Genomic DNA, 23,600 nt, shown 5'->3' with positions numbered 1-23,600 from the left:
CTTCAGATATCCTCTACAGACCAGAGGTCAGCTGTTAATGGCAACAAAAAAAAATTGTGCTATAGGGGGTGCACTTATTTTTTTTTAAGTAGTCAAAGAGATAATACACATACCATAAAGCCTCAATTACTATCAGCTTACACTTTCATTAAAGAAAACAGATTGTCAATTTAATTTAGCCACAACCACAAAAATAATAATAAAATCGTTTTATAGATTGTAATTACAGAGAGCTTTTGATTTCCACGATGCCATATGCTGACAAAAAGAGAACGAACATGAGAACAACCATTCCTTCATCGTGCCTCTTGGAAACATTTGCATTGATTGTCTCATGTGTTTCTCAAGTACATTTTGGGAAGCTGCCTTGCTTTGAAGAACTTGCAGAAAATGCAGAGACAAGGGGAATAAAAGCCAAATTAAAAACATGTGTCAAATATTTTCCCTTTTTTGACAGCTGCTTCCAAACGCTCTAGTAAAACAGGAAGTTGAAAGATACAGATTTTCGATCCCCATGAAAAGAATTTTCTGTGAATATTTCAGTGATATAAATTGTAAAATTGCTTGAGCAGTTTATAGAGGAACTAAATTATTTCAGTACTAATAATTCCCTCAAGAAGAAAAATAAAGATGGATTCAGACATATCATTTGTTCGCACTCACATTGTACAAGTGTGATAGATCCCATAGTAACTGTAAATTGTCGAGGCCTCATGGATATTGGAAGTTGAAGGCCATAATTGGGGTTTCCCATCAAAGGCTTTTATGACATATCAACCAAATATGTCATAAAAGTGTAATCAATGAGACTTTATCGCATATGAAAAAGATTTAGTTAATGTATTTGATAAGAAAACTTACATGAGTATTAAGAGATCCCAGCACTAATGATCACTCTTTAATGGAAATTGGGTTTTCATGTTTTTTTGTTCTCGGTTTAAACGCATATGGTGAGGATAACCAATCTAAGCGTATCCTTTAGAAGTTTTTTTCTTAGTTAGTATGGTCACAATGGAAGCAGTACATCAATGGTGCATTTACTCAAGGTAGAAAACTGATCTTTTGTTTCTCCACACTGACCACAGCCATAAGACCAGCTGTACTTAACATAGTACAAGCATTATGTTACATAGAATCCATTTCCAAGAATATGGACCGGTAGACAAAATTAGATAGACAAAATCCCACAGACTTTAGGGGCCGGTTAGATCACTCCAATTTTATCTCTACTGTTGCCTGGCAATAAAACATCAATAAAAAACAAGGTAAAAAGTTACTAAACAGTAGAGGAGAAAAAAACAATACAAAGCGCACATAGTGCATCAAATGATACAGGAAAAAAGCTAGGAGCACAACATCCTTGAAAGCATGTTTTAAAATATTGCTGCAGCCTGGGTTCCGATCCGGATCCAAAGGGTCCAGTGGTAAATGGTAGTTTAAGAAGTTTGAGGAAAAAACGGAAAATAAGTAGATAGCATTTGTATTTTATCTGATGAAGAGACCGCTCCGGCCTCGAAACGTGTCGTAAATAAAACCATATCTGATACTACATTTGCTTGTTTTAAATCCTAACTACAAGTGCCAGGGAAAATCTGTTTTTTCCTCAAACTTCTTAAACTACCAAGGTAAAAAGTTAGGAACATTGGGTATCATGTGTCAGCTGTAGTGAGGACACTTCTTTATTGACCAATGACAATTATGGAAATGTCAAAACCAAGGCAGTGTTTGTTAAACTAGGAGGTGGTAGAGGATTTCACGACCAACTATTCCAATTTTTAATGTGTTCCAGGCATGATTATGTGAACATGAATATGTTGCCAACTCTGTAATAAAACTTGGACAACTGATCCGAAATATTAATTCATCTTGATCCTCCACACACGTTAAAGTACTGGGAAACTCCTATATAGTTTGGAGGATGGAAAATATTCTCCTTTCTCGCTGTTCCCATCTGTGTCACTTTATCCTGTTCTAGCATGTTATCAGGGTGTGCAATAGAAGGAAGCACGTGATAAGACGATGAACTTTATCACACAGTATGGGGCGGAAAGGAAGAGATGTGCTTTCCCTCAGCGCCTAGAGCCCATTGACTTGTTAAATTGTTTTTCTCATAGTGTAGAAGGGGATAATATGTTAGAGGCTAGATTAGTGACATGCTGTAAATCACTGCAGGCTATGTGACTACAGCATCACTGAATAAACAGTCAAATATAAGCATAAAAGTGGATGTCTAAGAGACACTGGACGATAAAATAACCATAGTAACAATTCTTGCTAAGAATCATGCACAAAGGAGTCAGCCCTTGTCCTAACTTTACACTAATTTCATCTACAATTTTCCAGTGAAGAAATATTTTTATTCAGGTATTTCCCAAGAGAGGATGTAGTAATGTCTGATCTGAAGACTTCTGTGAGGCCAACATCTTGTGAAAACATAAGGGCAAGCTATGACAAAATTAATTGTCAGTGGGGATGCTTAATATTCCCATTAGAGCCACATGCACATAGTCTATTGAACTGTTATGAATCTTTAAATGGTTATTCTCAATTTGAGGATTGGATTAGTGAACAAACTACAACTGCTCAGTTACCGATAGCCTCCAATCGGAATCTAGTTTTAATGTAAGTTACACAAGCTAATACGTTGAAATTTTTTAATTTAAAATCTACTAAAGCAATGGTTGACTTTGCACTTATAGGGGTTCTCCACTTTGGACAATCAGTACTTGTTAGAAGGGTCCTTTGGCAAAAAGCAGATCACAAAGTGTCCCCCTGCCGGGCCCCTTAGTGTTCAGCTGTAATCTGTGGGGAAACCTGGCAGTAAGGCCCCATGCACATGACCGTATTTTCATCTGTCCGTAAATACGTATCCGTAGTCAGCCGTAACTTATCAGTATATACGGAATGTTATCCGCAAACACGGTCCGTAGTGCATCCGTATTTGAGCCATTTACACGGATCCGTAAAAACAAAGAGGGAGGCTGCAAATGATGTCACCAACATATTGAATAGCAACGCTTTCGTAAATACGGACGGTTTATGGATGCACATCCGTAGCCGTACGTATTTACGGAAGCACCCATAGGCTTCTATGGGAGCGTCCGTGCTGTAATTACGGACAAGATTAGGACAGGTTCTATAATATTTTCAGCACGGACGCCTATCCTTAAAAATACTGAAAGGTGTCCGTGGCCAATAGAAAGGAATGGATCTGTAATTACAGTCTGTAATTACGGTCCGTAATTACAGATGAAAAATTGCGGTCGTGTGCATGGAGCCTAAGTGTTCAAATTCTTTGCAGCACCACCACAGGGTAAAATGAGCTCTACACAGTGCCCAATATCCAGTCAAAAAATGTGAGACTTTTTGATTCTGACGCCACCTCTTCAATTTAAAAGTAGATTAGCGGGAGTTGGCAGGGCTACACGTGGACCAACAAATTTACTATAATTTACACCAGAAACGGTTGTAAATTATAGTGCAAATCTACGCCAGCTCATAGCTGGTGTAGATTTGACATTCTGGCTCACAGACAGCCAAAGATGCTCCTAATTTATGAAGAGGCATGCGTCTCCTAATAAATCAGGTGCATCTTACTCCAACTTGTTTCAGATTAAGACTGGCATATGAAATGCCAGTCTTTATATAACACACAGTGGGGGGGAATTTATTGTGATATGTGGGTGACACTAGTACAAGTGGAACAGCAATCTCCGCCTTGTCTTTAGATATACACAGCTGTGCATTTATTACTGCTGTCTGTGCAATAATAATAAAAAAAGCTAAATAAGTATTATACACAAGGAAAATGAAGAACTAACTTGTCCCACGTTTATTTAAAGTTTGCTGCCATACCTACACTACATCTCATTTCTGTGTCTACGCTTTTATATTACAAGCAATTTACTAGAGTTATATCGCATATGAAGTGTTTATTTGCCTTGTGTATTCCTCCCATGCCTATGAATTCCTCTAAAAACAGATTACAGTATGACATATGACTGCTTTACTTTCATTCATTTGCTGTGTTCACAATGTTGCAAACCGCTAATACATTTCACATTAAGTATTTAACTGCCACATTTAATAGTCGCAAACATGAAACTAATTTTGAATTAATGTGAAACAATAACTGAAAAGGTAAATCACAAATATGAGAATGTGTCTAGCTCCCCGCTTCTCTTTCCCATAGTTTCGCGCAAACTGCAGCTGACTCCACTGAAATCCAATACACGCAGAGCACGTCCTTGATATTGTGCACGGCTGGCAATAAAACACCAGCCTCACATTCTGCATTGTCAGTCTCTGTACTGAAAGATTTCCTCTTCTTACTGAAACCTACTTTGCACTAATGCGCCATTCCTTGTATTATTACAGGTTCTTTTCATGTACTGGTACCATTCTGTTGGCACTGTGCAAGGCGCAGAACTGAGGTCATTGAGTTTGGATTGGACTAAAATAACTTGAGCGTGGAACTCAGATGTTCTTTTTGTGCTTGTATGGAATTCCTTCAGTAACCGCTATCGCCTACAACAATCCAAAACAATGTAAGCAAATGCATTCTGTACACAGCACAGAAGAATACGCCAGTGCCATAGAAATAATGGATAATACGTTACTACCTTTGGCGGAATGGAATGAGCTGGTGTCTCCGCTGTCCATGAATGACAAGATTTGGATTCATGAGTGTGAATGAAGGGGATCCCTAGACTGCAAGAACAGTTGTGAGAGGTTACCTATGTAAATGTCTAGCAGGATCAACACAGTAAATGATGAACAATGGTATTTACGGGAAAAAAAATTCCTAGTGAAGGTCCGTGGAAAACTACAAACCTTAGACAGGGACTATTTTGAAATCACCTCTAAGACTGCATTTACCAATTCTATTACAAGTTTCCATAAACAAAAGTGTATTTTTCATTTATACATGAGGCTAAGTTCACACTTGTGTTGTATAATCCGTTACTCTGATCCGTTTCAAGATCAGAATAAGGCTATGTTCGCACAGAGTTTTGTTGACTAGTTTTTTTTACGCGGAAACTGCGCCCCAAAACTCGGCAAAAACGGCCCTAAAATGCTTCCCATTGATTTCAATGGGAGGTGGGAGCGGTTTTCTCCCGCAAGCGGTAAAACCGCCTCACGGGAGAAAGAAGGGACATGCCCTATCTTCGGGCGTTTATGCCTCTGACCTCCCATTGACTTCAATGGGAGGCAGAGAAAGCGTATTTCGCTGTGTTTTATGCCCGCAGTGCTCAATGGCAAAAACGCAGCGTAAATCGGCGTGCAGGGAGAGGAAAATCTGCCTCAAACTTCCAAACATAATTTTGAGGCAGAAATTCCGCCTGCAAAAAATTCTGTGTGAGCATAGCCTAAGGATAAAAATGGATCAGTTAAAAATCCCATTAAAATCAATGTGATTTTTAATTGAATCCGTTAGCATCCATTTGCGTCCGTTATGTCAGTCATCCGTTTCATAAAAGTGCAGAGTCAAGGACTTAAAAAAACAGATGTCTGACGGATGGGCTATTTCTATCTTTGGTGTCAATGCAAAACGGATACAAACGGATTGTGATTTGTTTGCCTCCGTTACTTTGATTCCAATTGGATTTTTAACTGATCCGTTTCTTTATTCTTATTCTGATCTAAAAACGGATCAGAGTAACGGATTATACAACTCAAGTGTGAACTTAGCGTTATCTATCCCACTGGGGTTAGTAATGATACATTTCTGGGTTCAAATCTGACCAGGACAACATCGCTATGTAGTCAGTATTGGCCCCGCAAATACAGATGTGTTAAAATCTGTATATAGCTTGGCAAACTATATCAACTCTATATACATCACATAGAAGTGAACTACAAATAGAAATACACACATTTTAATGCATGTAAACTACTCAAGAAGGAAGTCAGAGCCTGGCATCCCAAAAGGGGTTGAAAAGAAAGTTTGAGGGTAGCTGTGATGAAAACCTAATGAACTGGATTGTATTTATGAACTTTGTTTAACATGATTATGATACATATATTGTGATTTCTCTTGGGCTATATCATTAATTGTTACAATTAAAAAGAGGCGTAATAAGCATTGTACTATTCTTAAGGCGTATGTGCTATAGAACGCTCGTCATACCCAATACTAATCCTCAGAACAAATATCTGCATGAAAACTAAGGTCAAATGCTCATAGAAAACATACGTAGAAAAATGGAAAGAAGAGGAGAGAAAATAGGGAAGGCATCTCCAAAGGTTGTAATGTCACTAGATATTGTCACTGGTCCATGCCTTGGCCACCTACGTGATGAAAGTGAGTGATAGTTTGATTAAAGCTGGAGCCCTGAAAGCATAGAGAACTCTATTTCATGTGTCTGTAATTCATCACAGAAAATTACCTGGTTGTTGTGCCTCGGGTATTTGGACAGTAATATTGTATAGCCATATTCTGCACAGCATCAATGCGAGGAGGAAAAAGCACAAAAACAACATCATAACTGCACTGCTCTATGGTACAGCAAAGCATTCTCGGGTAATAATGGAAAGCAAAGCATTGCTGTTTACTAGAATACTGGATATATCCCATCGTTTCTAAACAGACAGCGAACAAATGAAGCCTAATGCAATTTTACGTTTCTGTGGAGTCTGATTTCTGAATGCTTTTTCATTCTAGATTTTATTCCAGCAATTAATGAAGAGATTGAGTGGAGCATTGGAATTAAGGGAATTGTTAGCTTCAGAGACTGTGCTTGCATCAACTGCCGATAGACAATGAACTCCTATTAATGTTAACAAAGCTGTAAGGGCGGGTTCACACATAGCGGAATTTCACTTAAATTCCGCTGCGGACACTCCGCAGCGTTAATCCGCAGCGGAGCCGTTTCTCCATTGACTTTCACTTTAATTTAGCAGTGTTCGTTTACACGATGCGTACAATTCCGCTGTGGAGCATAGGCTGCGGAGCGGAATTTGGTGTCCGCAGCATGCTCTGTCTGTTGCGGAGCAGTGGCGGACTGGTTGCGGAATCATGGCGGAATTTCTCCATTGACTTCAATGGAGAGTCAAAATTCCGCAATGAAGTCCGCAGATCTTATGTGTGCTGCGGAGCGTATTGTTTTTACTACCATGACATTTCTTCATTCTGGCTGGACCTATGTATTTCTAGGTCTACAGCCAGACTGAGGAAGTCAATGGGGCTCCCGTAATGACGGGAGCGTTGCTAGGAGACGTCTGTAAATAGTCACTGTCCAGGGTGCTGAAAGAGTTACGCGATCGGCAGTAACTGTTTCTGCACCCGGGACAGTGACTACCGATCTCAATATACATGTATCTGTAAAAAAAAATAGAAGTTCATACTTACCGAGAACTCCCTGCGTCTGTCTCCAGTCCGGCCTCCCAGGATGACGTTTCAGTGTAAGTGACGGCTGCAGCCAATCACAGGCCAAGCACAGGCTGCAGCGGTCACATGGACTGGAGCGTCATCCAGGGAGGTCGGGCCGGATGCCGAAAGAGGGACGCGTCACCAAGACAACGGGCGGTAAGTATGAATTTCTTTGACTTTCACTAGGGAAAGTGCTGTCCCTTCTCTCTATCCTGCACTGAATAGGGAGAAGAGAAGCACTTTTCCTGCAGTCCGCAGCGGCCAGTCCGCATCAATTTTCTGCACATTTTGTGCAGATCCGCTGCAGAATCTGCAACGCAGATTCTGTGCGGCATTGATGCGGACAGTTGCGGAGGAATTCCGCCATGTGTGGTCATGCCCTAAGGGTGGATTCACACGCGGCAGATTTTGTTGCAGAAATTTCTGCGCTTGAATATCAGTTCATTTAAATGGGGTTGTTTCTGCAGCAAGCACATGGATTTCTGCATATTCAGTTCAGGTGAATGGGACTGATTTTCATTCGCAGACTGCCGCATGTGAACATACCCTAAGGGCACATTCACACGTGGCGGAATTGCTGTTGAATTCCGCTGGGGACAGTCCGCAGTGGAATTCTGCAGCAGAAGTTTTTTACATTTCTTTCTATACATTTTTAGGAAAGTTAGTTTAGACGTTGCAGAAAATAACTGTGCGGAAATCAGGCTGTGGTGCAGAATTTTCTCTCCGCAGCATGCTCATAATGTTGCCCAGAAGAAGCGGAATTTCACTGCGGATTTCAGCCTTTGCAAAACAAAAACTGAAATCTGTGGCAAGTCCGCTGTGATTTTTGCAACGTCTGAATTAGCTGTCAAATATGTGAATGTTGGTGCAGATTCGCAACTGCCCCAAATCTGCACCAACATTTGCAGCGGAAATATTCTGCCATGATGGGCATATTCTGCCATGATGCCATATTCTGCGTCTGAACATGGCCTTATACTGTTGACCATTGTTCCCCAAACAGTGGCTCAGAACCATAAAAATCATAAGTAAAAGTCTCCTAGTGGGACAAAAAAAAAAAAAATATAAAGTTTTGTAAAGCTTTTTAAAAAAAGCAACCAGACAAATAAAATAAAGCATAAACACATTTGTTTTCCCATAAAAATAGTATTATTGAATAATAGTGATCAAACATAAAGAAAGGCCTATGTTCAATCAGGGCGGATACGATGCATAAAAGCACACCGCGTATCCGCCCTGTGTGCCGCAGGGAATTCAGTCCGAAAAACCGCACCACATTGTGGTGCAGTTTTCAGGCTGGAATGTCCGCTGTGGAAAACTGCCCAGAAAAAAAAAAAAGGATACTTACCATGGAGACGCGTCCCTCTGACGTCCTGACGCTGTGCAGCCCTGGGATGATGTTTCATCCCATGTGACTGCTGCAGCCTGTGATTGGCCTGTGATTGGCTGCAGCAGTCACATGGGATGAAACATCATCCTAGGAGGCCAGCCTGAAAGAAGAATTACAGACTTCTGGGTAAGTATAAGATTTTTTCTGAGATGCGTTTTTTACGGCGGAATTGCTGCGATTCTGCCGCAAAAAAAATGTGACATCTGCTATTTGTTGCAGGATTTAGCTCCTCATTGAATTCAATTGGGAAATTCTGCAACAAATAATCAGCATTTACGCAAATACAATTGACTTGCTGTGGAATAAATACCGCACCGAATGTCAAAAAACGAGACCTCATATTATACATGTATGTAAATCAGAAAACACAAAAGTTATGGCTGTCGAAGCAAAACCAAAAAAATCCCTGCGTCCTTAAGGGGTTAACATGCTGTGTCGGTCAACACCACTTGTCATATCTGACATATCATGTCATATCTCGCAAGACACAAAAGGTTTGAGACTGTAAACCATAGGCAACAACTACACATATAAAATGCTATTGTTCAACAAGAGCAAAACAATGGCTTTAGATACGTCCAGAAACGGTATATTTCTTTTTAGCGTTAGAATTTGATCACGTGCCTGATATGTAACATTTGACTTTTATATCTGACACCTACCATCAGCTAAACATGCTTCATTCGTCTCTACGGTGTTCAAAAAATAAAAAGACAAAAGGACTGCTCATCTCATCTTAAATACTCTTCCTGTCATGGCAGACGGAGGCACACTTTAAATGATCTTGATGTGATGATAGGCTAGGGACCAGCAGTAATGTGCAGCAGGCTAAGGATGTCATCCAACCGCTCGGTAAACTAATAGATACTTCAAATGAAAATATGCAGTTTCCCTGTGCAGAATGTATCCCATTGAGAAAAACAAAGTATTTTTACCAGCTCGACAATTCCGCCATTTTTGAACTAAAAGCCAGATGTAACTGAGACAATTACACTTTCATGATGAATGTGTCTGATTTGAAGGTACATTTTCTGTATTAATAGAATCGCCGCTTTCATAACGTATGCCTGTCCCTGGTGACACAACAAGTCTTGAAACGCAAGCAAGGCTATGTCTGCTCCACTGGAGGCCTATTAATTCTGAAAATTAAAAGAAAACGCCAGCAACTCAATAAGCTCCCATGAAACCCGGTCATATACATATGGTTACGGCTTTCCTGGACTCAATTTGCTTACTCAATATGCATGATTTTCTATAAACATTGAAGAAATAGGGAAAATCAGTCAACTGAACAATAATATGGAAAACTATGTATCAATCATACTATGCACAAGCAATACCACCCATATAGACATTTTCCAGTGGATTCCTACGTCGCTGTGAATAAATGCTTTACTGCGTGTTAAGGTCATTTACAATAATGGAACATATATGCCTCCTGTAGCTCATGTGTCATTTGCAATGATGTATAGACTTGTGAACCCGCATGTCAGCTCTGAATTCTTTTAATCGCTCAACCAGAACCCTTGGATGATTTGGGATGTTCTTCCATATTTACCTTATAGAAAAAGTATCAATTTTAGGCTTATTTCCACTAATGTAAGAAAAAATACAGCAAATGATCAACTTTTACAAAATACGTTCCCTGATTTTCAGAATAAAGGTCTCTAAGGAGAACTCTAATCCCTTGGACATCGCTCATAGATTTCTATTACTGGATATTTGTCACTACATTTTAAGTAAAGGTGCATTCAAATCAGTTAATTGTAACTATAGGCGTTTCAGATATAGAAGTTGCACCCAGGCCCTGGTACCACAGAGGGGCCCACCAGTCTCTCCACAATTTTGCGTTGGGGCCCATAAACGACAAGATGCACTTCAATCAATGACAGTTTGCCTAGAATGTTGTGTCAGATTTTTAGCAACAGATATCTGGGAGCAGTGCCAAAGGGCTTTATAACATTGCAGCCACCCCTAATTTTCAGACCGTAGACTACATCAGTGTGATCTTCTGACATGTATTTAGCTAATACTGAGGATCAGTCATTTAATATCTGCCTAAGGGGGGCAAATGACCACATCAATAGAAATTTAATGAAGAGTCTCAGCACAGCATTAGTGCTCATGCACATGGCAGAGCCTTGTGAACAGAGCCTGTACGGAAGAGCCCAGTGAACAGAGCCTATATGGCAGAGCCCTGTGAACGAAGCCTGTACGGCAGAGCTCTGTGAACGGAGCTTATATGGCAGAGCCCTGTGAACGGAGCCTGTACGGCAGAGCCCTGTGAACAGAGCCTATGTGGCAGAGCCCTGTGAACGGAGCCAGTACAGCAAATCTCTGTGCACAGAGCCTGTATGACAGGCTCCTAAGAATGTAGCCATACAGCCCATATTCACTGCAAAACAGGCTCCGTCGGGCTCCTAGAAGAAACGATACGGAGTTCAATGTTAACCTTTTTATTTACACATTTTATTAGTCTCCCTAGGGGGGCAAATTACCACATCAATAGAAATTTAATGAAGAGTCTCAGCACAGCATTAGTGCTCATGCACATGGCAGAGCCTTGTGAACAGAGCCTGTACGGCAGAGCCCTGTGAACAGAGCCTATATGGCAGAGCCCTGTGAACGAAGCCTGTACGGCAGAGCTCTGTGAACGGAGCCAATATGGTAGAGCCCTGTGTACGGAGCCTGTACGGCAGAGCCCTGTGAACAGAGCCTATGTGGCAGAGCCCTGTGAACGGAGCCAGTACAGCAAATCTCTGTGCACAGAGCCTGTATGTCAGACTACTAAGAATGTAGCCATACAGCCCACATTCACTGCAAAACAGGCTCCATCGGGCTCCTAGAAGCAACGATACGGAGTCCAATGTTAGCTTTTTATTTACACATTTTATTAGTCTCCCTAGGGGACTTGAACCAGCGATTATTAGATCACTGGTACAATATACTGCAATACTAATGTATTTCAGTATATTGTCATTTTCACAGGCTTCTGTTAAGCCGTGCCAGAGACACGGCTTAACAGAGGCAGACAAAAGGCAGACCTGGGGGCCTTCATTAGGCCCCCGGGCTGCCATGACATCCATCGACACCCCCGAATCGCGGTGTGGGGGTGCCAATGTGCTGTCGAAGGGGGCCGCCCCCCTCTTTTCAACGTTTCAGATGCTGCAGTTGCGATTGACGTTCGCTGTTCTCGGCCATTAGTCTGGGCTTTCAGCTGTAAAACACAGCTGACACCCGCAGGGTATGGAGGGCGCTCTGCCCGTGAGCGCCCTCCATACTTCCCTAGGACATTTATCACGTACATGTACGTGATAATGCGTCCAAGGTTCAAGGTCATAAAAGGTAGCCTTACTTAGAATATGTCTATCCCAGTGATCCGGGGCCCAGAAATTTATTTGGTGCTTTGTTTCTCTCTTTAAATATACAGTGGAAATAGTGATGTAATTCCATCTCAATAAAGAGAAACCTAATGCATCTATGTTTACTGTAAAGAATTATAGCTCTCTAGCAATGGCAAGATATCATCACCTCTAGGAAGCCGAGCAGCTGTTACACACTGTCTAGGACTTTTATTGGAACCAGTCCTGTGTTTTATGAACCCCCATGTGATGTTGCAATCTATCTAGTATAAAGGATAATAAATCATGTAGCTGCATAAAATACTCCTACAAAGGTTCGAGGGAGTATTTTCTTGAAGGAGATTAGACAATTAACCCACAACAGAAGAGAAATGGTGAAACAACTCCTTAGAAAGGGCTTTCAGGATCTTAAAAGACTGCCATGGTTTGTTGCAGTGCCTCAATACTGTTTCTGAATACTGTTCTCAAACCAGAAACAGTGAATCTAGTTGTGACCACCTGAAAAAACTCTCTAAGGTCCCCTGTACACGTTGCAGATTTTGTTGCAGGAATCAGTTCCATTTATCTCTGCAGGGTACTATCATACAGATTTTTTTTTTTTCAAGACAATCTGCCTCTAAATTTTCTGCAAACTTTTCTTGCAAGGCCTTTTTGAGGCGTTTTTTTCGGCACATTTTTGTGTTTTTTTTTTTTTTTAGGAACCTTATTTATCTGTAAATTATTTATCTGTTATTTATCGAGCCACACGACCCAAGATAGAGAAGGATGTTTTTTTTCTTTAGCGAGCAGAAAGAATCCGTACAGGAAAAAAAAAAAATCTGATTACAATTGAAATCAATTGGAGGCAGATTTGGGGCGTGTTTTTTTTTACACTGATTTGGCCAAAATCAGCGTAAAAAAATGCAGATGTATCTAACATATGTATAGGATGGTGATCCAGTTAAAAGTCCATCGCAAAAAATCGTAATGTGCCTGCAAATTTGTGACATGTTTACCATTTCCCATTGACTTTAAAGGGAATATGAGTTGTTAGTGCATATGATGCATTTTGTTACAAGTGTAAAATGTAATTACACGTTGTGTAAAAAAGACATGCCGTGTCCATTTTTGGAGCATTTTAGGCGTCGTGTATTCCAATGTATTTAATAGGGGGCAAAAAAGCACATGAAAAACCCCACAAATACCCAACAGAATACATGTATTCAATGAAAAACAGCTTTCAAAAAATGCTTGTGTTTTAGAAGTTTATTACGCATCTTTTTTTTCAGTCTCCAAACTAACAAAGCCTAAAGGGAATCTTTGGTTTTAACATTAAGCGTTCTTTGCACCAAACAGTAAATGTAAATTCATTTTGCAACGTAAAATTTATAAAAATTTGGTTCCTGAGCCGAGATCTCGGGGAATGGTGTAGTATGGGCAGCATGTGATGTTTTACATAGGCATACCCACAGCTGATCCTATGGTTGAACTGTATGATAGTCACTGCGAAGATCTCTGCAGTGTTCTATGAATACTTTGACCTCCAGTCTACATTTCCGATGGTTGTAAACTATTACTTTGTACCCAAAGATACTGTGATCATCTGTATAGGTAGATCTTATCTGTTGTGTCAGCCAAATTATTTGTGGATTTTTGGCTATGTGTGTTTCTACATCCAACTTAAAAGGGTTGTCGCTGAATGTGAGCAGAGTGCCAGCTGCTGGGACTCCTTGCGATCAGCAATAATCACCAAGGGAAATTGACAGCAAAAACAAGTTTCCTGCAGGAGAAATATAGTATTACATGGTGCCCATTTAAATCAAAGAGCGTCCATGAGCCTTGTTTCTAGTGGTTCTCTGGTCTGGCTAATAGAGTAAAGGACCTAGAGCTATAATATCCATATGCCGTAATGGGGCTGAGCTGCAATAGCAGATACAGTCCATGGACAACTGTTCAGCATTGCATGTGCTAGAAAGGAAGAAATGACATGAACACACCTCAACTATGGCTAGCAGATACGCATAAACAAAGCAATGATGAAAATTAATTTACCTCTTTTCCATACTTTGAGTTTGCTTTATAACATGGAAATAATACTATTAAGGAACTCGTAGTATGACACCACTGACGCAAAATGTGTGATTAATAATGGGTCATACACTTTCTATCCTACATCCCATGTTACAGAATTCATATTTTGCCTTTACAAAAATATATGTATTTTAGATATCAACTCTGAATCTTATCTGTTCAGAAGCAAGTTATTGGTTATTGTATTTTCCAAATTTCAATGTATCAAGTTAGACTATCATCAAATCGGGCAAAACATTTTCTTTAAAAAAAAGACACATACAAAGTATTTGTGCTTCAAACAGAGTTAAAGTCATTGGCAGTAATTCTAAATCAATTACTAACAAAAAAGGTAACTGTAGATGTAATGAAAAGCACAGTCCGAACACCACAAATTGTAGCAAAATATCAATACTGTACGATTTGGATTTAGTGAGAAAGCTGTTGAAGTGTGTGCCTGGTGACCTTTACTTAGTGTAGTAATTATGACTACCACAACCAACATGGTAGATGTCGACTCCTAGTATCCTAATCTATGACAAATGCATTTGAAATAGAACTAATTACTTAAACTGCACAATCAATTTAGTTCACACGTCTAACATAAGTGACATACGATTCTTTTGTAATAAACAAGCTCTTCTTGCTTATGTTTGCCTTGTGTTTAAAGGTTAGTGTGGAGACATAAGCATGCACACAGTTATAATCAAGACCATATGAAATGTCATAATATTCCTTTCCAGGAAAAGGTTGAAAGATCAACTTTTTCAACTTACAAAAAAAGTAGAAAACAGCATAAATAGCAGATATTTAATACACCATTATGACAGACTGCCAGTCTAAGCAGCACCCATGCTTTTTAGACTGGCAGCATGGGTGTTGTTGGTCTCCTGGGTTGCATTGGTTGCGATACTGCACTTCATTGCAAAATACCAGAACCATACTATTTGTCCTGTCCTATGTTTTATAGGGGATGTGCACAGTCTTTTAGACATATCATTGAGACATGTCAGAACATAGCATTGGTGGGGTCTGGGCCATGAGACAAATTGATAAAGCCAAGGGGCCCATGGCACTCTACCAAGCATCATGTTCTTTTGGTTTACAGCGATCTGCGTGAGAGCTTTATTGAAGTCAATGGAGAACCCAACAACATAACTTGGGAATACAGTACATATATGCCTACTGTAAGCTGAAGAAGCAGGGGAATTGGGAAAAGCACTATGGGCCCCTTTGTTTAAGTGATCTGTGGGTGTTCCAGAGCCCAAACTCCCACTGATCTTCTGACCTTCCCGGACATGTCAAAAGATAGAAAAAAAGAGCACAACCATTTAAGCTGCTAAACCTAATATTTCAGTATCTACGTGTATTTTTCATTAGCAGCAGGAATTCAACTTTCTCAAGTATAACAGCTTTATGAGATCTTGTAAAGTATTGATGAGCTCATCATAAGGTTCCGTATATCGCTTTTTATGTGGAAAAGGCTGTCAAGTCACAGCTCTCCTTTATTTCCTGGTTATGCAGAATGCTAACTATTATGGTAAAACAATTTAGTAATGCCCGTGACAATCCAGGGCAGAAATTGATATATAATCTTACAAAGTGACCCTTGCATTGTAAGAGCGATACTACAATGAATTGCAAGCTACACAAGGTCAGCTCAAAGAAGTCCTTTCATGTTTTTATTTTTAATTATCTTAATTTAGGGACATTCCACTATAACTTGTCACCGGATATTGGAGGTGACATTTTTCCTCCGAATGTGGATTTTGTAAAATCCCTTTGTAGAAGAAGCTTTCATATATTCCTTAAATAAATGTTATGTACTAAGTCAACAAAATCCTTCCAACTGCACACTAATTAAAAAAACATTTCATAATTAAAGTGGGTCAATTGTATTTGGGCTGAAATTTCCATAATAAAGAGCAGTAGATGAAAAGCAATGACTACGCATCCAAAAATAAAAAGGTTTCATGAACAAAATGACAATTCACACTTTTGAATATTAATGTATGCGCTTGACCCGGTACTGCATTAGTATATTGTACAATATGTGAAAATAAAATATCTGGTATTATAGGTAAGAACTGTTTGGTTATGGTGAGTAAACTGAAGCTGTACAATTATGCCCATGTCGTATTTTAAGCTGTAATTTTTTATTATTTTAAGAATAAAAATTATTTGTTGTATGTGCTTCATCTATAACACTTTGTCATTGTGTAGTTGTACTCAGAGGCGTGCACCTGAGGTTATGAGGTCAACCCATCCACCTTCACGTCTCAGTTCTTGTTCATCTCTGATACAACTTGTTTTCCGCCACCCACCACTAGAGAACTCAATGTATACAGATTTATACCGCTCAAATTGGCTTCACAGGTTGTTGTATAAATGTATTAATAGTGAGAACTCCTAGTTGTGGTTATAGGCAGCCAGAATTGTATTATTCTCCAACTCCATGGTTGTGCAAAGGAAAGAAGGGGATTGGAAGCTCTCTATCGGATGGCAAATTATTGATTGAGAAGCACTCTTTGTAGAAGAAGCTTTCATATATTCCTTAAATAAATGTCAACAAAATCCTTCCAACTGCACACAAATTAAAAAAACATTTCATAATCAAAGTGGGTCAATGTCATGCCAACATGTATTTGCGTAAGTTAAGAGCATTTTATGTTGTTGTTTTTGCTGTGTGTTTTTCCCTCTAAAGAACCATCTTCATGATATAAAACCAAAATGTTTATTTATTACATATTGCTAAACACACTTCATAAGATCATAAGTCTTAGGGTTTATTCAGATGAACGTGATATACGTCCGTGCAACGCGCATGATTTTCACGCGCCTCGCACGGACCTGTTAGTCTATGGGGCAATGCAGACTGTCCGTGAGTTTTACGCAGCGTGTGTCCGCTGCGTAAAACTCACGACATGTCCTATATTTGTGCGTTGTTTGCGCATCACGCACCCATTGAAGTCAATGGGTGCGTGAAAATCACGTGCAGCACACGGAAGCACTTCCGTGTGATTCGCGCAACAGAAGTAAAAACTATAAATGAAAACAGAAAAGCACCACGTGCTTTTCTGTTTACAAACATACAAACAGAGTGTCATAATGATGGCGGCTGCTTGAAAGTCACGCAGCCACGCATCATACGGGGCTGACACACGGAGCTGTTAAGTATCTTTTTTTGCACGTTTTTTGCGCGCGCAAAAGGCACACGCTCGTGTAAATCCGGCCTTAGAGACATTCACAATGACTATAGAAGATGTTAGCAATGTCTAGTCATGAGGTAAAGGGGAAACACCGGAGAAAATCGGTGTATGACATTTTCATTATTCAGGAAGGGTCCCTAGCACTGGATTTTATCTCCACCACATACATTTGTGTCATATAAATAAGATATGCCATAGATGTCTGGTTTGCGGAAAGCCGACCACTGCGATCCCCCACGACAACCACTAATTCTTCACCCACACACACTCACTGACAGTTTTCTCTGTATGGGGGTGTATAAAGTCACTCAATGTAAGTGGGCAGTGGAAGTCAGTGCTTATCCATGATTCTGGACAGGATTTTTCTATAGGATAGCACAAATAGTTTAGCTGTAAATGATTTACACTGGCTTAAGATAAGACTATAAATTTGTGAAATTAAACTATTTGTGTAATTATTTATGCAAATCATGTGGTCTATAGTATATATGAACTAGACAAGAGTAAGCGAAAATGTAGAAAAGTACGGTTTAGATTGACCATAACAAATAATTTTATTCTCAGTCCTTCTTTTCCAATTAACCCCTAATCAAACAGGAAGCATATACTCCGTAATGAGTCCGCGTCGCTAAAAAAATGACTTGGCTTATATTGTTTACATTTTGGAGTCTATTAAACCTTGGCAGTTGTCAAAAACTACCTAATAGTCCATCTTATAATCTTTATCTCCTTGATATGTTAGCGTTTGTTCAAAAGAATCTCTTAATGTATGTGGACTACTCTCAAGCAACTGCGGTGGCAGCTGCCATGGACTATACAAAACAGGATTTAAAGTGAACTCCGTGTGATTTTGTTTAGTCTACAGCAGTATCTGCAGACTATAGATTTCCAGCTGTTGTCCTACAAATCCTTAGGTATGCTGGGAGTTGTAGTTCCAAAACAGCTGGCGATCCACTGGCTGCATGCTGTTGGTCTACAGAATAACAATACAGTAACAATAATAGTAGAATCACATGAGCAGAAACAGTACAGTTCCATATTGAACAAGTGATTTATATGTTGTATCCCGTTAGTCTGGGCATCCTGGTAAGTTGAGCTGCATTGAGTTCCTTACAGCTTACTGTGTTTTTGTAAAGCTTTGCCCTGTTGAAAGGCCCTCAAAGTCTGCCAGCCAAATACAAAACTGCTCATTACGGTCAAGACCTCAAACGGAAAAAAAGCGATTGACTTACTTTCAGCATCAGCATGGAGTAGGAAGCACAGAAGTACCAGCATTGGCCTGGCAAAGTTCATCATCTGACAGCTGGGCACCTGCATGCTTAGGAAGGCTTAATTTTACCAGCTCTCAAAGCCAACGGGTGTCTACCCACTTTAAGTGTTTCAGTGCAGTATTTTCACAACCTGAAAAGACAGGAAAAAATAAAGCATAGATAAGACTATGATTCTTTTAGCTTATTAACGACTAATGGCCATCATGAAACACACTGTAAAACTATTCCTAACTAATGCACGTTACACACTTTGTATTTTTGCCAGCACACTCAATGCCAAGAAGAAGTTTGGCAGAGCTGGTGATGTATTACAGCAAAGTAAACCTAATCCCAGATGGTTTCCTCCCCTGGTCAGATCATCACCCGAATAATTTATCTTCATAATTAGCTGTCATTTTAGTAAAAGTAGTGCCAGGTTAATGTATTACACATGTTTGTGCATACAAAATTCAATACATATTTATAAAGCATTTATCAGTGGAAAGCTTTTCCAATATGGATTTACAAGGCACAGACATAATGTACTTCAGCATCACAAAACATATAGAGCCGGTAGAAGGTATCTGTGGATTACACTTGTTGAGATTGGGCAGTGCTTGGCATTACATGTTTATTACTTGGCACAAGGGAAATGTTCAACTCCATAATTATCCTTAATACTATGAGACTTTAGAACAAATATATTTAGTATATATTCAACCATTTTGACCATAAACATTGCAAACTTAATAATTGCCTCTTGACGATGAATTATACAGTAGAATAAATCCCAAGACAGCACAAGTTTAAATCAGTGCAACAGTAAATTCGAATTTGAAAAAGATGTGAGAAATGATCTTTGTATTGGCTGCGAGGAGTGGGGAAGGAGGAAGTAAAAAAAACCCTCTAAATAATTCTGCCTCATAAAAATTGCTATTTTTTTTTTAGCTTATTAAACTACTGGCCTGGCAAATATAACTTATACAAATATTAATTACTGTAATGATGAATTATGTGGTCAAGAATATGGACTTCAGTAGGAGAATTTTCAAATCTGACAGATGTCCTGTAATACACATGGACACTTCAAGATGAAGCACATTATTTTATATAAGGAATTTTATTGGCAGACATTGGGACCCACATGGCCAAAGAGTGCATCACATAAGTAAAACCTCGGTAAATGTGACTGTTAGGGCACATTCACACGTGGAGGAAATGCTGTTGAATTCCGCTGCGGACAGTCCACAGTGGAATTCTGCAGCAGCCGTTTTTTACATTTATTTCTATACATTTTTAGGAAACTTAGTTCAGACGTTGCGGAAAATAACTGTGTGGAATTTAAGCTGAATTTTCCCTCCGCAGCACGCTCATTATGTTGTGGAGAAGAAGCGGAATTTCACTGCGGATTTCAGCATTTGAATTGCAATGGATGAAATCTGCAGCAAGTCTGCGGTGATATCTGCAATGTCTAAATTACCTGTCAAATATGCAAATGTTGCTGCAAATTTGCAAAGAATCTGCATCAGCATTTTCAGCTGAAAAATTCTGCCACGTCTGAACATGGCCTTAAAGTGTCTCCATCATCAGATAGTTAAGTTTCCGTCTTAATGCACTGGCTGCACATTCCTTTCAAAAAGACTGCGGAAACAGTATATGGTACCCTCAAACTCCTAGTTCTGGGGTGGGTTGGTGCCTGAACAGCATTCGCTCTGTGTGGCCTAGTAGTTTAACCCTTTGTGGACATCTTACAGATGCCATTATTTAGAGCATTGTAGATCCTTTTAAACCACCCAGAATAGAAATGTGGGATTTGATGCCCTGAGCGTTCAAATCTCTACGGTTATTTGTCATTATCAGTTAATGTATTCAATGTGGAAAAAGGATATAACACATTAATCGTCAAAGAAAAATTACTAGACTTATATGATAGATGTATAATTCTTTATCCTACAGTATCTCACTTTCAGAATAAACATCCCACTGTTTGATATATTCACTGCATTTGCCTAAGGTACACTGACAGGTTGCCAAAGAAATGTCAAGCAAAATTTCTGAGTTACAGCCCTAGGTTTCAAGACTTCCTGACATATAAGAGCTTTTAAAGGTTTCCACCTTCGCAACTAATTTTTTTTATCACCCTAATGCATCTAAAATGAAAAATTAAGCCACTGTGCAATATGCCTTTTTTTTTTAAATGTCCAATTTTTGTTACAGTTCCTATGCTGACCTACATGTCCCCATGGAAACAGACAACAAACTCTGTGTAGTCTGATCATGAAATCACACTTTCTTACATTTGTCCTGTACTTTATACTGGCATACATTTAGTAGGTTAGCAAGAAGTGGAGGACAGATAGAATATAATATTATAATATGACTGCAGGATCAGACTACATGTAGTTTGTTGTCAGTCACAATGGAGATTCCCAGCCTGAATAAGAGCTGTAGAAATAAAATGGTAAGGAATTTTTAATCAAAACCTATTGCAAAGTTGCATCATTTTTTTAAATTTGAGATGCATTGGGACAATAATAACAATTTTTCTGTGAAGGTAGACATAACCTTTAAATCTGCCATTCATTACAATTTATTATAGAGATTCTTTATTGTACCCTAATATCTTCCTTTAGAAGTATCCAGAGCAATCAGGGTGTGATATACCCTTATAGTGCATGCTAGTAGGTGTAGGTTTCCATGACACAAAGTATATATTATTGGTGTTAGCAAGGTGACATGGAGATATGGATGTCTATATGCATAAACACCTAAACTTCTAGGAATACAAGAGGTACATAATGTTGGGATCCCAATGATTCATAAACCCAGTAGCAGTTCAAAGCGCTTCAATGCAATCAGTAATATAAACTGACATGATAAAATTAATGTACATGAAATATTATGATACTGAAACCTGAAGTCTTCGGTCTTTGAACTTTCAAATATTTTAAACAGATGATATATATAGTTTATATAGCTGACACTTGGGTATTTGTCGCATGTTATATTTCAGCAGCACACCTGGCGTTCATCTTCTCTCCTGCTTGTCCTTTGATAGTATGTACTATGCCCCTGACATGAATGAAAGCCACTGAAATCATAGTAGGCCATGCGCTGAGGGCACCAGCTCACTCTTATCATCATAACCATCTTCATGCCAGCATTTCAAATAGCAGCAACATCCATAAGACATCAGTCCTGTCGGACTCAATTTGTGTCTGTGCAAGCGTATCCGAGCCAACTGCTACATAATGACTTTGATACTATCACAGAGATGGAGATATATAGAATGTGCTCTAGGAGGGAGGAAAGGTTGCTTTGTTTTCTTGTGCCGTTCAACACTTACACGGAAGGTCTGATCCATATAAAAGAAAGGATTTGGAATCACACTTCATAAACTGGTAAAATAATAATCCATGATCAAATAGGTCTTAAAAGTCTGGTCAAAATCTATAGCTGACTGAAAGGTTAAAAAATAATAGTACAATGCTTCAATAGCAATTTTTTTTAAATCTGAATATTGAGTGAAAAAAATTATATATGTGTGTATATATATATATATATATATATATATACACATAAACAAACACATAATGAACACTATATATATATATACACGCTGTATACTGTATATATATATATATATATATATATATATATATATATATATATATATATATATATTGCATACAAGGAAGCAGCACTGTGTTTAAAAAAATATAGGTATATGGTTGACGGCCAGTGGACCCTGTATCAGCGTCCAATACAATAAACATAGTAAATTTATGTCAGCAATACAACAGTTTAAAGTGAAAAAAAACTTTTTCATATGGGTTAATAAAGAATCCATTTTTTTCAGTTGAAACTTTTGGAGTCCTGCCATTTTTTTACTATATATTTATATACACCAATCAGTCATACAATCACAACTGAATGCAAGGGTAGGTTCATTGGCTGCAGCGGTCACATGGGATGCAACTTCATCCCAGGAGGCCTGACTGGACGAAGAAACACAGACTTATTTTTCCGTAGTTACGATTTTTGCAGGATAATCGCTGCGAATATGCCGCAACACTTGGCTTCCTGTTGCGGGACTTGCATTCTCATTGAATTTAATGGGGAAAACCCGCAACAGAATCAACTAAAATGCAGCATAAATAGACATGCTGCGGAATTAAATTCCACACCACAGGTAAATTTATTGACGTTTCCGCTGCAGTTTTTTTCTGCAGCGTGGGCATGAGATTTTCTAAATCTCATCCACTTTGCTGCTACTGTAAATGCTGCGGAATTTTCCCACACAATTCCGTTGCGGAAATTCCACAACGTTTACGCTATGTGGGAACCCGGCCTAATGCAGGATCTGAGTAGAATAGTAGGATAGCCATGTAGCTTGATATTTGAACAGGCAATAAAACCCATCACAGACTCCGTTTTAGGCTAGGGCAACACAGCAACATTGGTTGCATGACATGAAGAATGCAATGTGGTAATGTGCCATTGCAAGTAACGATTGTGAATGTGGTCACGTTACAACACGTGACCGCAACACGACAGTCGCAAAAAATCTAATGCTGTTGAATTTTTTGTTGCAGATTGCACGCGACTCTGCGTGCATAGACAATAATGTAAGTTGTGTTTAACTGCAACTCACTTGTGACTTGTCAGCGAATTGTCATTTTTTGGGTGTTTTTTGGATGTGGCAATGCCTGAATCGCATGTGACTGGCAACCAAGTCGCACCCTAAGGGCATGACCAGACGTGGCGGAATTGCTCTGGAATTCCGCTGCGGACAGTCCGCAGCGGAAATCCGCAGCATACACGTTTCTCCATTGCCTTCCACAGCTTTGTGGTTGGGTTCGTTTACACGTTTCGGACAATTCCGCTGCGTAGCATAGGCTGCAGAGCGGAATTTGGTGTCCGCAGCATACAATGGTTGTTGCGGACGTGTAGTGGACTTGTTGCGAA

General features: G+C 39.3%; 1 protein-coding gene across 50 annotated transcripts in view; it reads right to left on the bottom strand.

Annotated features, from left to right (window-relative positions):
• PTPRD (protein tyrosine phosphatase receptor type D) overlaps positions 1-23,600 on the bottom strand; it is a 1,823,241-nt gene that overhangs the window by 240,023 nt on the left and 1,559,618 nt on the right. For all 50 annotated transcript variants that reach the window (XM_075826835.1, XM_075826978.1, XM_075827034.1 and 47 more), the window contains one exon: positions 18,615-18,783. In XM_075826835.1, the coding sequence (XP_075682950.1) occupies positions 18,615-18,699 (85 nt within the window). In that variant the 5' untranslated portion in view covers positions 18,700-18,783. The remainder of the gene's footprint in view (positions 1-18,614; positions 18,784-23,600) is intronic.

This window comes from Rhinoderma darwinii, chromosome 1, assembly GCF_050947455.1.
Source record: "Rhinoderma darwinii isolate aRhiDar2 chromosome 1, aRhiDar2.hap1, whole genome shotgun sequence".
In the NCBI taxonomy this organism is placed as follows: domain Eukaryota; kingdom Metazoa; phylum Chordata; class Amphibia; order Anura; family Rhinodermatidae; genus Rhinoderma; species Rhinoderma darwinii.
Note: the sequence above shows the minus strand (reverse complement) of the source record. Positions and strands in the feature narration are given on the sequence as shown.